This window comes from Calidris pugnax, unplaced genomic scaffold, assembly GCF_001431845.1.
Source record: "Calidris pugnax isolate Ruff unplaced genomic scaffold, ASM143184v1 scaffold22, whole genome shotgun sequence".
In the NCBI taxonomy this organism is placed as follows: Eukaryota; Metazoa; Chordata; class Aves; order Charadriiformes; family Scolopacidae; genus Calidris; species Calidris pugnax.
Window position 1 is genome coordinate 504566 of NW_015090763.1, and position 12525 is coordinate 517090.

Here is a 12525-nt window from a genome sequence, read left to right on the forward strand (position 1 = left end):
CCACCTCCCGGGGTGGCCACCTTCTTCTGGGGTCCTGTCCTGCTGGCTCCATGCCTGGCTCCCGTTAAACATCCCCCAGGGACCAAATGCTGTTTATGCAGTGAAGGGTTTCGTGGGTAGAGGCTCGTGACCCGAGTCCCCATCACTTGAAAGACTTAAAATAGAGCAGCGAAGCCCTGGGGCTGGTGCTGCCCAGGCTGGTTTGCATGGGGAGAGGAAAGGAGGAGCCCCCCAAAACCATTCATGGGTGCAGAGCAGCAAGGCTTCCCCTTGTCCCTGTGCTCCTGAGCAGCAGCCTTGGTTTTTTTTAAGGAAAAATAAGCATGGCCAGGCAGTGAGAAAAGCGTTGAGTGACTGATGGGGTTCATAACCTCTTCCCAGCCCCGTAACGGCCGGTGATGCTGATGGGAAAGGTGGGGAGGGGTGTCCTGGCTGAAGGTAGGGCTTACCCCACGGATGGTGGCATTGTCGAAGGTGACCGTGGCGAGCGGGGCGCAGGTGGGGGGGTCGGCAGCGAGGGCGAGCGGCAGCACCAGGAGGAGGGAGAGGGTGACCAACATTGCCCGGGTGGCCTGGAGGAGGCTCCTCTTCTGAAGGGCTGTGGCTCATCTCTGCCCCTTATATAGGGCCACCCGCAAAGCTGGATGTCCCCAGCCCCGATGTGCGTGTTCAGCTGCTGGGCTGTTTGCTCAGGCATGAAGCAATAGCAGGTGGAGGGAATTAAACTTGCAAAAGTTTGGGTTTCCCCAGCAGAAAAGATGATGGGGAAAAAAACCAACCAACCCAACAAAACCCCAACCCCCACATTTCACCAACGCAGGCTTTTGTTCTCGGAAAGTGCAATTAATTTTCCGGGTGCCTGGCAAAGTGCTGCCTGGCTCCAGGTGTGTTTGTGAGTGTGGCCTCGGGGGCACCTGGACATGGCTTTTCTCCACAGGGCAAATAAATCCCCAGGGTGATGGTTGAGTGGTGGTGGCTCAGCTGTGGGTCTGCGAGGGCTTCAGGTCTGGACTGGTGTCACTGCTTGTGGGGCAGGAGGCTGGTGCTGGGGTTTGTGTGAGGTCTTGGGGGGGGGAATTGGGGTGGAGAGTGCGTGGGTGCTGCTGGGGATGGGGCCATGACGTGGGTCTGCAGTGAGAGCGGGTCCAGAGGGGGCCACAGGAGCCTTCCGAGGGCTGGAGCCCCTCTGCTATTGGGGACAGGCTGAGAGAGTTGGGGTTGTTCAGCCTGGAGAAGAGAAGGCTTCAGGGAGACCTTAGAGAAGCCTTTGAATAGTTAAAGGAGGCTTAAAAAATGTAGATAGATAGACATTTTAGCAGCACCTGTAGGGATAGGACAAAGGGTAACGGTTTTAAACTAAAAGAGGGGAGATTGAGATGAGATCTCAGGAAGAAATTCTTTGTTGTGAGGGTGGTGAGAGCCTGGCCCAGGTTGCCCAGAGAAGCTGTGGCTGCCCCGTCCCTGGAGGGGCTCAAGGCCAGGTTGGAGGGGTCTTTGAGCAACCTGCTCTGGTGGGAGGTGGGTGGTCTTTAAGGTCCCTTCCAACCCAGACCATTCTGTGATTTTATGATTCTAAACCCAACCCTGACCCCCAACTCTCTTTCCCCTCCTGAGTGGTGCCACTTTCCTGAGCTGACCCTACCCCAGCAGTTGTGGTAGGATCCCTAAAGCCAAGAAATTTGGGGTTTAAGTAGTTTAAAATAAATGGTAGAGACAAGGACTTGCTTAATAAATTCTGCCTGGAAGGGGGGGACACATGGCAAAGGAACAACTGGTGCAGTGGGCTCAGCCTTTTAACGAGATATATCAATGACAACTTCTTTAAATGCAGGTTCTCTTTGTTCAACAGCGTCTCCTCCAACTTTGGCCTCGTAATTAAGTGCATTGATTTATTCAGTAAATGTGTTTGTTTTTTCCATGACCCCCAGCAGTGTGTTTCGGGAAGGGCTGGCTCATGTGAGCAACGGTCAGCCCCAGCCCAGCCCGTTATTAAGGTGCTGCCAAAGCTGCCCCGGGGTCATGGTCCTGCCGTGTCCAGGGGGAAGTCCCTTGGCCCCTCCGGGTGCAGGAGCGATGCCGGGAAGGGGTGCAGCAAACATGGTGCAGCCCCTTCCCGCTGCCCCAATGCAACCTGGGAGCAGCTCCCATGGGATGGTGTGAGGGGGGGGTCACCCCTGGTCCTGGTTTGAGAGGCACAGGACTTGTTTCTCTTCTAATGCTTGGAGAAACGGCACTTCTAGAAGACTCTGGTGTCTGAATTGGTGAAAATGTTTGCTCTAGAGCCAGCTCTGGGGTGTGGGATTCAAGGTTTCAAGGTCAAGGTGTTTTGGAGCTCTCCAGGTGTGGGGATGAGGAGGAGCGAGACCGGGGCACTTGACCCAAGCTGCCAACGGGGTTATTTCATACCATGAGTGTCACATTCAATATAAATCAGAAGTTTGCTGAGGAATTCTCTCTCCCTCGATGGCTGATGATCCAGAGAACTCCTTGCCCCGGTGCCGGACCCTGAGCCCGTCCCTTCCTCCCGAAGTCCCACGGGCTGTCCCTGCGGGGAGTGCACGGCTTCCCGGGACAGAACGGGCTGGGAATGGTCCTTGTGCACTTTATATCTGTACCGAGATCTGTACTGGGTCTCTAGTGTTATTAATGTTAATATTTAGTTCTAGTCTATTAGAGCTATGTATGTTTCAGCCCTCAGGTTTCCATGTTTTTCCCTGATTCCCCTTCTCAGGCGGGGAGGGGTCATTGGGTGAGAGAATAATTGTCTAAATGACAATAAAGTGTTGTGGGTTCCTCAAATCATAACACCCCTGTGTCCCCACCCCAAGATGCGACCTCCTAAGCAAGAAATTGGGTTTTAACATTTGCTCAGAGCAACTGAGATGTGGTTTGGGCTTCAGCAATGAAAAAGACCAGCTCAGCTCTTTTCTTTCTTTTTTCTTTTTTATTTTTTTTCCTCTTTCTTCTTGCTCCCCAGCACTGTCCCAGGATGTGGAGGTGGCTGAGGAATGGGCTGGGGAGGGGGGATGCAGAGCTGAGGGCTGGGCAGGTTGTGCTGTGACCAGAGGAAGGGTTTTGGGGGGTGTGTGTGGGGTCTCTGGTCCCACACACCAACCTTGGTTTCTGCACCTCTCCTTTGCTTCAGTTTCCCAGGAAGAAGCCAAACAAAAAAGAAAACCAAACCCATACCAGTCCCATTTCATTGCTTCAGTTTTAAATATTTATTTAAAGTCCAAAAAAAAAAAAAAGGAAGAAAAGGAGAAAAAAAAAAAGCTTTAATGAGAACAAAGGGTAACTTCAGCCTCAAGAAAACACACAAAACTGATGGTGAGAGGACAAAGAGAGAGGGAAAAGGAGTGTGTGTGCGGGGGAAGGCAGCGAGCGGGCGATGGGCGATGGTGATTTTGGCCGGGGGGAGCTGGAGGGTGTGAGGTATTTCTGAGCAGAGGCAGGGCTGCACGGAGGGTGAGGTATTTGGGACAGATCTCGTTAACCTTCTCTGATGGTTGTTGGGAAGCAACCAGCAGGCAGTAGTGAGAGGAGAAGAAAAAAAAAAAAGAATACACAAAGAGAGACTCACATATAATTTTTTTTTTTCCTCAAAAAAATAAAATCCATAGTCCATACGAGACATGAAAACTCCAAACAGGCACTGAAGCGTTTCCGATACAGTACAGCTCCGATTACATCAATATTATTCCTTATATAGAATTAAAGATTACCATAATTATCCTCTTTAAAAAAAAAAAAAAAAATCCTCCAAATTTACATATAGAGACTAAATTTCTACAAAACTTAACAAAACAAAGCCCCTCCAAGCCCGGCTGGGTTCTGAAGGAAGGTACCAGCCTCAGCCTTGGCAGAGGAGCCCGACGGAAGGTTTGCAGAGCTGGGTTTAAATACGAGCTTAGACCAGGGAATCGCTGCCGGCGCGGCGGCTACAGCAAAAACTAGTTACATGGCAAACAAAGACTGGAAAGACTGGAAAACAGCTCTCTCTGGGGCTCAGCACCTCCAGATGAGCTGTATCCCTCACTCCCCTCCCAAAGCAGTGAAGTGCTGATTAACGACAACTACAAAAAAAAAAAAAAGGCAAATTTGCTTTTAAAAAATATCCTGTAAGTTATTTTGGACGTGCTTTGAGTTGTTGACATCCATGGCGATTAAAGATCCCTTTAAAGGTGACTGTTTCTCTGATTTAGCTGTGATTGTAACCTCCTCTCTTCACAGAGAGATGGTCCTGTGGGCTTTTTATTTTTTGGGAGGTCTGTGGCAAGACACTGTAGCACCTTCACAACCTTAAATAGTTAAAGTCATATATATAAAATAACACACTTTTTTAAGAGCACCAGAGATTTCACAGTGAGAGGTAGAAACAAATCAGACGAGCCCATCCTCTCTCTCTATTTTAGCACCAATCTCTTCCCCTCTCCTCCTTCCATTCCCCCCTCTTGGCTTCGGGACTCTCCCCTACCCCAACACCACGCGTGAGAAGGGATGTTGATTCAACTCACCCGTGGAAGGAGGAACTTGGTTTTTTTTTTCATTTTTTTTTTTCCTTTTTCTTTTTGCTTTAAATAATATAATATATATATTTTGTGTTTTTTTTCTTTTTTTTTTCTAATATTGCACATCAAAATGCTTCCTGTACACAGAGCAGCCAGATCCAACTTGCGGCTCCGCCTGGGAGACCTGATGCAGCGCGTGGCCATCCAGAAGGCGACAAGCTCTGAGAAGGGAAGCTCTATCTTTTTAATTACTTTTTCAATGGAAAGGAACATTTGGTAACTCGGGAACCAGGTAAGACAAAATAGGGGAGGGGGGGGGTGGGGGATGAAACCCACACGCTGCAAGTTGCTTGAGGTTTCTCTCGATATTTTCTTTGGTCGTGGAAAAAAGCTTTGTGTGTGGAACCGCTTCCAACATCTCGCCCCCTGATCCCTTTTCACCGTTCACGTCCCGACTGATCCCCGCTTCCCCTACGTCCTCCTTATTCCTCCTTTCAACAACCTGCTGAGCTCAGTAGACCACGGGTTCTTGGAGACCTTGAGCCAAAGGCCAGGGCAAGAGCGGACCCAGAAGCTACAGCCCAGCTGTCCTTGCTGCAGAGAGGTGGGAGAGCCCGTCTAAAGACATCGGCCGGACACGGGGTCAAAGCCTTGGAGCCCGGTTTCGATGGCTTTTTGTTCAAAGGAAGCACACGGGGCCGACCTCGAGGTGATATTGCTTTCCTGGCTCGGATGGGGGGAGGTTGTAGATGTTGACGATTGGCAGCTGCTGAGGGTCCTGCGTCCGAAACGAAAAGAGAGTCCGATGCCAGCGTCCATCCTTGATCTGTGCAGGGAGGAGGGAAAGACAGAAGAAGGTGTTTAACTGGCAGATCCTGCTGGAAAGGAAAGCGTTTCACGAGGTATAAGCTTGAAAAGCCTGGTGTGAGACAAGGGGCTGCCCTTGGGCTGAGCAGGGCTGGGGTGAGGCTGAGGAAGCGTTTTGGGGAACCCTTTATCCAGGTTGAGTTGATGGAAACCGAGCTTGGAACGGCATCAGCCAACACGAACTGCTGGTGGGGTGAACCCAAAATGCAGACACGTGGCCACCGACTCAGCGTGGTGTCAGGCAAGGGACGGGGCCATCACCTTTGGGTGGCAATTCCCCCGTCTGCCATCTAACTGCTGCTCCACACCACGTGGAACTTTGGAATTTAAATTTTTTCTTTCTGTTTGAAGGGCATCTGCTTAACAGGAGCTGCTACAGCACCCTGGACTGGAAAACCGATGTGGCCAACAGGTAAACCAGACCCCTCTCCCCCTTTTTGGCGGAGAATAAGAAGCAAAGGTGTCACTTGAACCTTGTGTGGGTTCAGCCTGACATTTCTCCCCACCTTTCCCCTCTTTCGCATCAACCTACCTTGCAATCATCAGCTGCCACCTCTGGCCTGAGCTGCCCATCTGCCTCAAACATCTGCCCGTTCCAGGCCTTGAAGCGCACGGCTTTATCGGAAGGTTTCTCGGAGGAGCCCTCCCGCCAGACGGAGGTGTTGAGGCAGTGGATGGTGATGTGCTGCACCACCTCGGAGCTCAGGAGGCGCAGGAAGTTCATCTGGACTCTACCGATGTCAAAATCCAGCTGTGAAGGTGACAGAGGCGTTAGGGAGAACCCCCTGCCACGGGGCTGGGGGGACCTGGCGACAGGGTTAGTGCAGGGTGTGACAGCAAAGGTGGTCCCTGTCCTCTGCTAAAGCCTGGAGGTGGCCACGTGTGGATGTCCCAGCTCAGAACTGGATCTGGCATCAGTGTGGGCAGAGAATCACATGGGGTTGGAAGGGACCTCTGGAGATCATCTAGTCCAACCCCCTGCCAAAGCAGGTCCACCCAGAGCAGGTTGCACAGGAATGTGTCCAGGTGGGTTTCGAATGTCTCCAGAGAAGGAGACTCCACCTCCCTGGGCAGCCTCTTCCAGGGCTCTGCCACCCTCAAAGTAAAGAAGTTCCTCCTCATGTTTAGGTGGAACTTCTTCTATTCAAGTTTGTGCCTGTCACCTCTTGTCCTATCCCTGGGCACCACTGAATAAAGACTGGCCCCATCCTCTTGACACCCACCCTTTAAGTATTTGTAAGCATAAGGGCCAGGCACCAAATCAGTCTGGAAAGTTTTCATGGGGACCTATTTTTTTCAGAGCAAACTGGCAGGTCCTTAAGTAGGAGGAAAATCATGTAGACTTTGAATTCAATACACACTTCTGCAAAGCAGCAGGTTCTAGTTCATCTGCAGATGAACTCAGATATTTTTACTGGTATTTTTGGTAGCGGTGCTCCCTCCAGAAAAATTCTGTAGCATTAACTTCCCTGGAAACTTGGATATTTAACTGACCTTACATTTTCAGGAGGCAGAAAACAATATGCAGGAGTGACCTGGACACGAGTTAATTCAACAATGCATTTGGGAGCAGCGTGTTTGCAAAATTACTGGCATCTGTTAAGGTTATGGGTTAATCAAACATTGCTGGAAATGTTCTGCTTTGTCTCAACAAGAGCCAATAACAGTCTTAGGTATATTTTTTAACTGCAGGAGAGCAGTTCTCAATGTTACAGCTACGCTAACTCTGCCTTGAGGAGAAGACAGTGTCCTGTGTCACAGTGGTCATCGCCGGTGTCCCGGGACAACACACCCCTGGGTAAATATTTCATAATAGCAGTGTGGGAAATGCTGTGCTGGGGTGCATCTGTGTGTACCTTGGAGACAGTGATGGGGCTGAGACACGTCTGCCCACCATTGGTGAAGTTGCAGGTGACCTGTATGGTGTCCGAGGAACAGCCAAGGTTTGGGTCAATCCAGTAGGTACCTGAAGAAATGGAGGATTCGGGGATTAACAAGGACACAGAGTTTTCTGTGAATGAGAAAAGGAAAGTTTTGATTTCTGCATTACTGGTCCCAGAGAAGGACACCTCTTTGGGCCATATGAAAAAGCCCTATGGAGGCTTCTTACCGTCGTTCATCTTCTGTTCACAGTTCATGAGGTCTCGACAGATGCGTGCAGGGTTTTCCTTGGTTCCCAGGGGTCTTTTGATGCTCTGAATGAGGTTGCTGAGGTAGTGTAGAGTCTTAAAGATCTCCCCTCCATGGTCCAGCATGAGAAGGTCTGGATGTTGGTAACCCTGGAGAGAAAAGGAGGGAAAGTCAGGTGTGCCTGGGGGCACCAGGTGCTGTAACCACAAGGGTTTCAGGTGTGGGAAAACAAAGTGGTTCAAAGACAGGCCATGATGGCTGGGATCCAGCGATCTAAAGCCCTTGCACCATCCTGGGTGAGCCATCTCTGAAGTCATGAGGGCAAAGCCTGAAGCTTCACAAACAAGTAACAGAACAGATCCTTGAACTGGATCTTTGCGTGCCTGAATCCCAGTTATCCCATGAGAACAGTGACAAACCAGAGCCTTGTGAGTATGAACTTTTGAGTACAAGGAAAGAACAAGCAACACTTGTGACCATTCCCAGCCTCCAGCTCCAGCAAAGACCAGTGAGTTCAAAAGTGCCCTCGTACCTCTGTCTTGAGCGCGGTGTTCGAGTCGATTATCGTTCGGAAAGCTGCCCCAAAGCCATCTTGTTGCTAGTGTTGGGGGAAAAAAAGATGGTAACTGAGGTTGTTAGAAGCTGAACGTGCCCTGATACAAGCAAATGCTTCTCGGTCTAGGGCTGCGATTCAAGCATTGCTCTGCTAACACAGCAGCTCTTGCTGGACCTGAGTGTGGGTCTTCAAGGTCCCAGCAGCTCTCTCTGGATGTCCCATCAGCACCTTGGCTCTGTGTGACTTATTATCATCATTAACAAATGTACAGAAAACGGCAACTTACAAATGAGGCTGGAATTCCTGGCGGTCCCTAGAAAACAAAGCAAAAAAAGGGGCATCAGCCAGAAAGATGGGCAGTCGCTACTGCAAAGATAATTCATTCATGTCCTTTTGAAACCCTCTTTCCCCTGGAGTCCCTCAGTGCAGACAAGTGAGAGGCAACAATGCTGTCTCTATAAAATACTTGGAGAGGGTTTGGACTAAAGCGCAAGAAACACTAGTCCATTCACACACACATTTTTGCATACGAGGAATGGGGCTAAGCTATAATTTCCAGTGAGTGAACAGTCCCTCTGGAGAGTATCACGGCAATAATTTTGGCTTCTTTCAATAATGTCTTTGAACTATTTCCACATATACGTACCGGAGGGCCAGGGTGTCCTCGTGGGCCTGGAGGACCCTAAAGACAGAATGTCATCAGTTAGTGAAATGTCTCCAGTTTGTAAATCAATTTCTCATGGTTGTCACCAGCATGAGTTTGTTTCCTGCTGAAACTCTCCAGATTTTTGATAATTTACAGCATCTTCTCCCTCAAAACCCTTCCGGAGACAGGAGGTCACCCCATTTTGTCCATCTTCTGATTTCGGGTGCATCTGTCTGCACCTGGTCTACTCCTACTGCATCCCTTGCTCCCGAACTACTATTAATGTCATATCCCCAGGTACTTAGTACATCCCCCATGTGCACAATCACCCACCCTGCAGCTTTACGTTTGCTAAAAGCACCTGTTTTAATGAAATACGAGATATTAGTCAGAAAAAGTAATTTCAAATACTTACCCTTGGACCTTGCAGACCCTGTGGGGAAAAAGAAAAAAAAGAAAGAGGAAGAAGGTGTGAGAAGATGCTAATTAATTAACCAAAATGTCCCCGTACAGCCATGTGCTGTTCCCAAGGTGCCAAGGACTGGGTGCTGCACTGGAAGGACAGTGATAAATGGACCCAATGGTGTTTGCCAGCAGCAGAGAGATTATTGCCATGAAGGATGCTGATGGCTCCGACACCAGTGAATGCTCACGCTGGGGCTCAGGTCCCTGCCAGCACTCTGTCCTCTGCTGCCCCAGGGAGGTGGAAAATGGTGGGCAAAAGAGAAGCAGAGGCAGCACCTTGGCTTGTTAGAAACACACACTGGGATTTTGGCTGTTTGTGGGGTATTTCCTTATAAGAGGTCTTGTTTGAAGAAGGCATGAAAGAGCCTTCTGCCCTAGCCACACGGCTGGGCTGTGTTTGCCAAGCTCTGATGCCCAGACTAAGCCCCTGTGTGAGGAACAACCACTGGTTGCTAAAGGGAGCAACATGGAGATCAGGGGGACCCGCATTATGGGTAGCAAGGGGGATGAACAACATCCGTCCAATATACCCCAGTTCCTAGAGATGCTATGGTCATCTCTAAAGTGACGTATAGGTGTGCACGTCTTGCCCTCAGGGGAGCCTGATGCCACCACACTGAGCCCAAGAAGGTGCGGTGGAGTCCAGCGGGACTCTCAGTTGCCCAAAGAGAGGGACCCCATAACCCCAGGATGCTCCCAGGGTCATGGGGACCAGCACTTACCGTTTCTCCGCGGCTGCCTTTGTCGCCCTTGGGCCCCTGTCAAAGCAGACACCGGGTGTCAGTGACAATTAACGAGCTGCTTTCCCGGGACGCGGTGCCACCCAGAAGCTCCTTGCAAGGACCCAAGTGCAGCTCTAAACAAACCAGCTCAGGTTGCCGTATTGGCCCACTCATCCCCAACCAAAAAATTAGCCATTAATGGATGTTTTGGCAATACCCGAGGTCATTTTCCTGGCTTTCAGCTCTGCCAGTAGCAGCCTCTGTACCCAATGCTGAGTAGCTTCATGCTCGTTTTCACAAAGCACTGAGTGAACTTTAGTCTGTGTTCAGTTGCCTTTGGCATTTTGGGGCAAGCAGGGATTTTCAACACTTCCCAGAATCAAGCTGTTCCCAGTTTAATACATTTATCAGTTTTCATTCTTTTTTCCCTGTGGGTTTTTTTTTTTTTTTTTTGTCCCACTCAGGCCAAGTTCTTTGGAAAATCTGGCAGCTGGCTTTTGAAAAACTGCAGTAACTTTCTTGCCTTCTAGTCTGAGCCAATCTATTGAAAAAGTTGCATTTAGGTAGAGTGGCTCCTTCTCTTTTAAGCTAATAGTCTCCCTGCAACTATATTTGCAGCCAGAGACTCATCCTGCACTTCTCTCAAGCTGCTCAAAGACCATTTTGTTTCCCTCATTACAGTAGGACTCGGGATTTACTTACTCAAGCATCTCAGAACTCAAACCCTACACTTTCCTCAAAAATACAGGCAGAAAAAAAAAAGCAGATACTTACTGGGCTTCCCGTGGGACCCTGAATGCCAAGCGGACCAATAATTCCTTCTTTTCCCTGGAAAAGAAGACGTACATGAGCCATCACATGGGAACTGACAGTCGCTGTTGCCACAGGAGACTCAGTAGAGTCACTTAAATCTCTTTGCTGCTTTTCAGCAACACGATCGTGGTATTTGCTGTAGCTAAAATAAAACTGTTTCAAAATGCAAGTCCAAAGACACAAGCCCTCACAGTACGGTTGTTACGACCCGTGTAAAAACCTCAGAAATTCCAGAAATAGGGGGATTTCAGTGTAGCCGGAGTGGTCTGTGCAGTGGTCATAGCACCATGACTGTCTCCATGGCAGAAGAGCCCCCCAGCACACACGTGGCCACCTACAGATGTGTCCGTGTGGCCCCGAGGTGGTACCTCGGCCGTGGCTGGTTGCCAGGCAGGCGGTGAAGGGTGAACTGTGCTCCTTGTGGTGCTCTGCAGCCTCGCAGGAACAGGGGATGGAGGAAGGAAGAAAATCCTCCCAAACCAAACAAACTGAAAAAAACGCTCACCATGAGACCAGGCGGCCCACGTGGTCCCTGAATGCCTTTGAAACCAAGGTCTCCTGGGGGGCCCTGCAAGCAAATATGAGATGTCAGGTCCCCTGAATAAACACACCCCAGGTCTATGCCCTTGCTTACAGCTCCGCAAGGACAGAGGTGCTGCCTCTTGTACATGGGAATGGGAAGGTCCAATATTTAAAAAGTTCTTTTCCCACTCCTGTTTTGCAAGCCCTTTGCTTTCTACAGAACACAAACCGGTTCCCCTTCACCAGGAAAATTATATGCTGATAAAATGAGCCTAAATTTCAAGTCAAGGCTCTCATTAGGAAGGCACGTTGGTGTCTCAGGTACAGACTGGTGACTGATGCTGGAAACATAAGTGTCTGAAAGATGTTCAGGTGGGGAAAACCCCAAACAAACCTCTCTATAGAACAGGCCTTTTCCCTCTACTGTATTTTTTTCCTTCTACCCATTTTTAACAGGAATAAGCTCCAACAAAACTTATATAAACGCACACTCATTCAATAAAGGAAGATGCATAAACTATAGAAAGTTGGAGTCAGTAAAATTTCAATAGTTTCTGCAGAGCTGCTAATAAACTCTTTGCCACGAGTATTGCGTTGTCCCCAGCAAAGCGAGACTTGAAAGCCAACTGGTCACCAGACAACCTCTTACCTTTGGCCCAAACAGGCCGGCAATCCCTGGAAATCCTGCCTCGCCAAAGTCTCCCTGCAAACAGCAGCCAAGAGAAACACAAGAGCAAAGAACAACAGTGAGTTCCCATTGAATGGCTGGTCACTCGAAGATGCGCCAAGCGTTCAGCAGCTTCAGAGAAAAAGAAATCCATTAGTATTCTTCCATCTAAGCAGGACTGATGAGAAAAAAGCATGAAGAAAATCTGGAGGAGGAATTACACAAACGTCAGGCTGGAAGCAACTCCAGAAGATCTCATAGAGCACTTATAGACCAGACTTTTTTGCCCCCAGGACAATAGACTAATTCTAGCAGATCCTTGTCTAGCTTGGACCACAGTCAGCAGAAGCAGGATGGAGAGCACCTGCTTGGAGATTGATCTTGGAAGTTCATGATGCAAAAAAATACCCCCAAAACCCTTTAAAACAAGCCCTTCTTTTATTTCTAATACCAACTGGGCTGACCAACTAAAGGATAATTTCAAACTATGCTCATTCAAGCTGCCAAAAAAGTGCATGTTCCTACAACACAACTTCCCACTCACACCCAGGAAAACTGTGCATATCACCTAATTCTTTTCCTATTCAACCCCGCAAGGATTTTTCTCAGTTTCTTAAGAAAAAATAATA

At 49.2% G+C, this 12525-nt stretch overlaps 1 protein-coding gene across 1 annotated transcript in view; it reads right to left on the minus strand.

Annotated features, from left to right (window-relative positions):
- Positions 1-3295: 3295 nt before the first annotated feature.
- Positions 3296-12525, minus strand: part of COL27A1 (collagen, type XXVII, alpha 1) — a 175205-nt gene continuing 165975 nt past the window's right edge. Inside the window, exons 50-61 of the mRNA XM_014949542.1 lie at positions 11879-11932; positions 11213-11275; positions 10669-10722; positions 9895-9930; positions 9123-9140; positions 8708-8743; positions 8348-8374; positions 8038-8103; positions 7486-7654; positions 7232-7341; positions 5908-6126; positions 3296-5334 (exon numbers count right to left, since the gene is read on the minus strand). Of these exons, the coding sequence (XP_014805028.1) occupies positions 5188-5334; positions 5908-6126; positions 7232-7341; positions 7486-7654; positions 8038-8103; positions 8348-8374; positions 8708-8743; positions 9123-9140; positions 9895-9930; positions 10669-10722; positions 11213-11275; positions 11879-11932 (999 nt within the window). The 3' untranslated portion in view covers positions 3296-5187. The remainder of the gene's footprint in view (positions 5335-5907; positions 6127-7231; positions 7342-7485; positions 7655-8037; positions 8104-8347; positions 8375-8707; positions 8744-9122; positions 9141-9894; positions 9931-10668; positions 10723-11212; positions 11276-11878; positions 11933-12525) is intronic.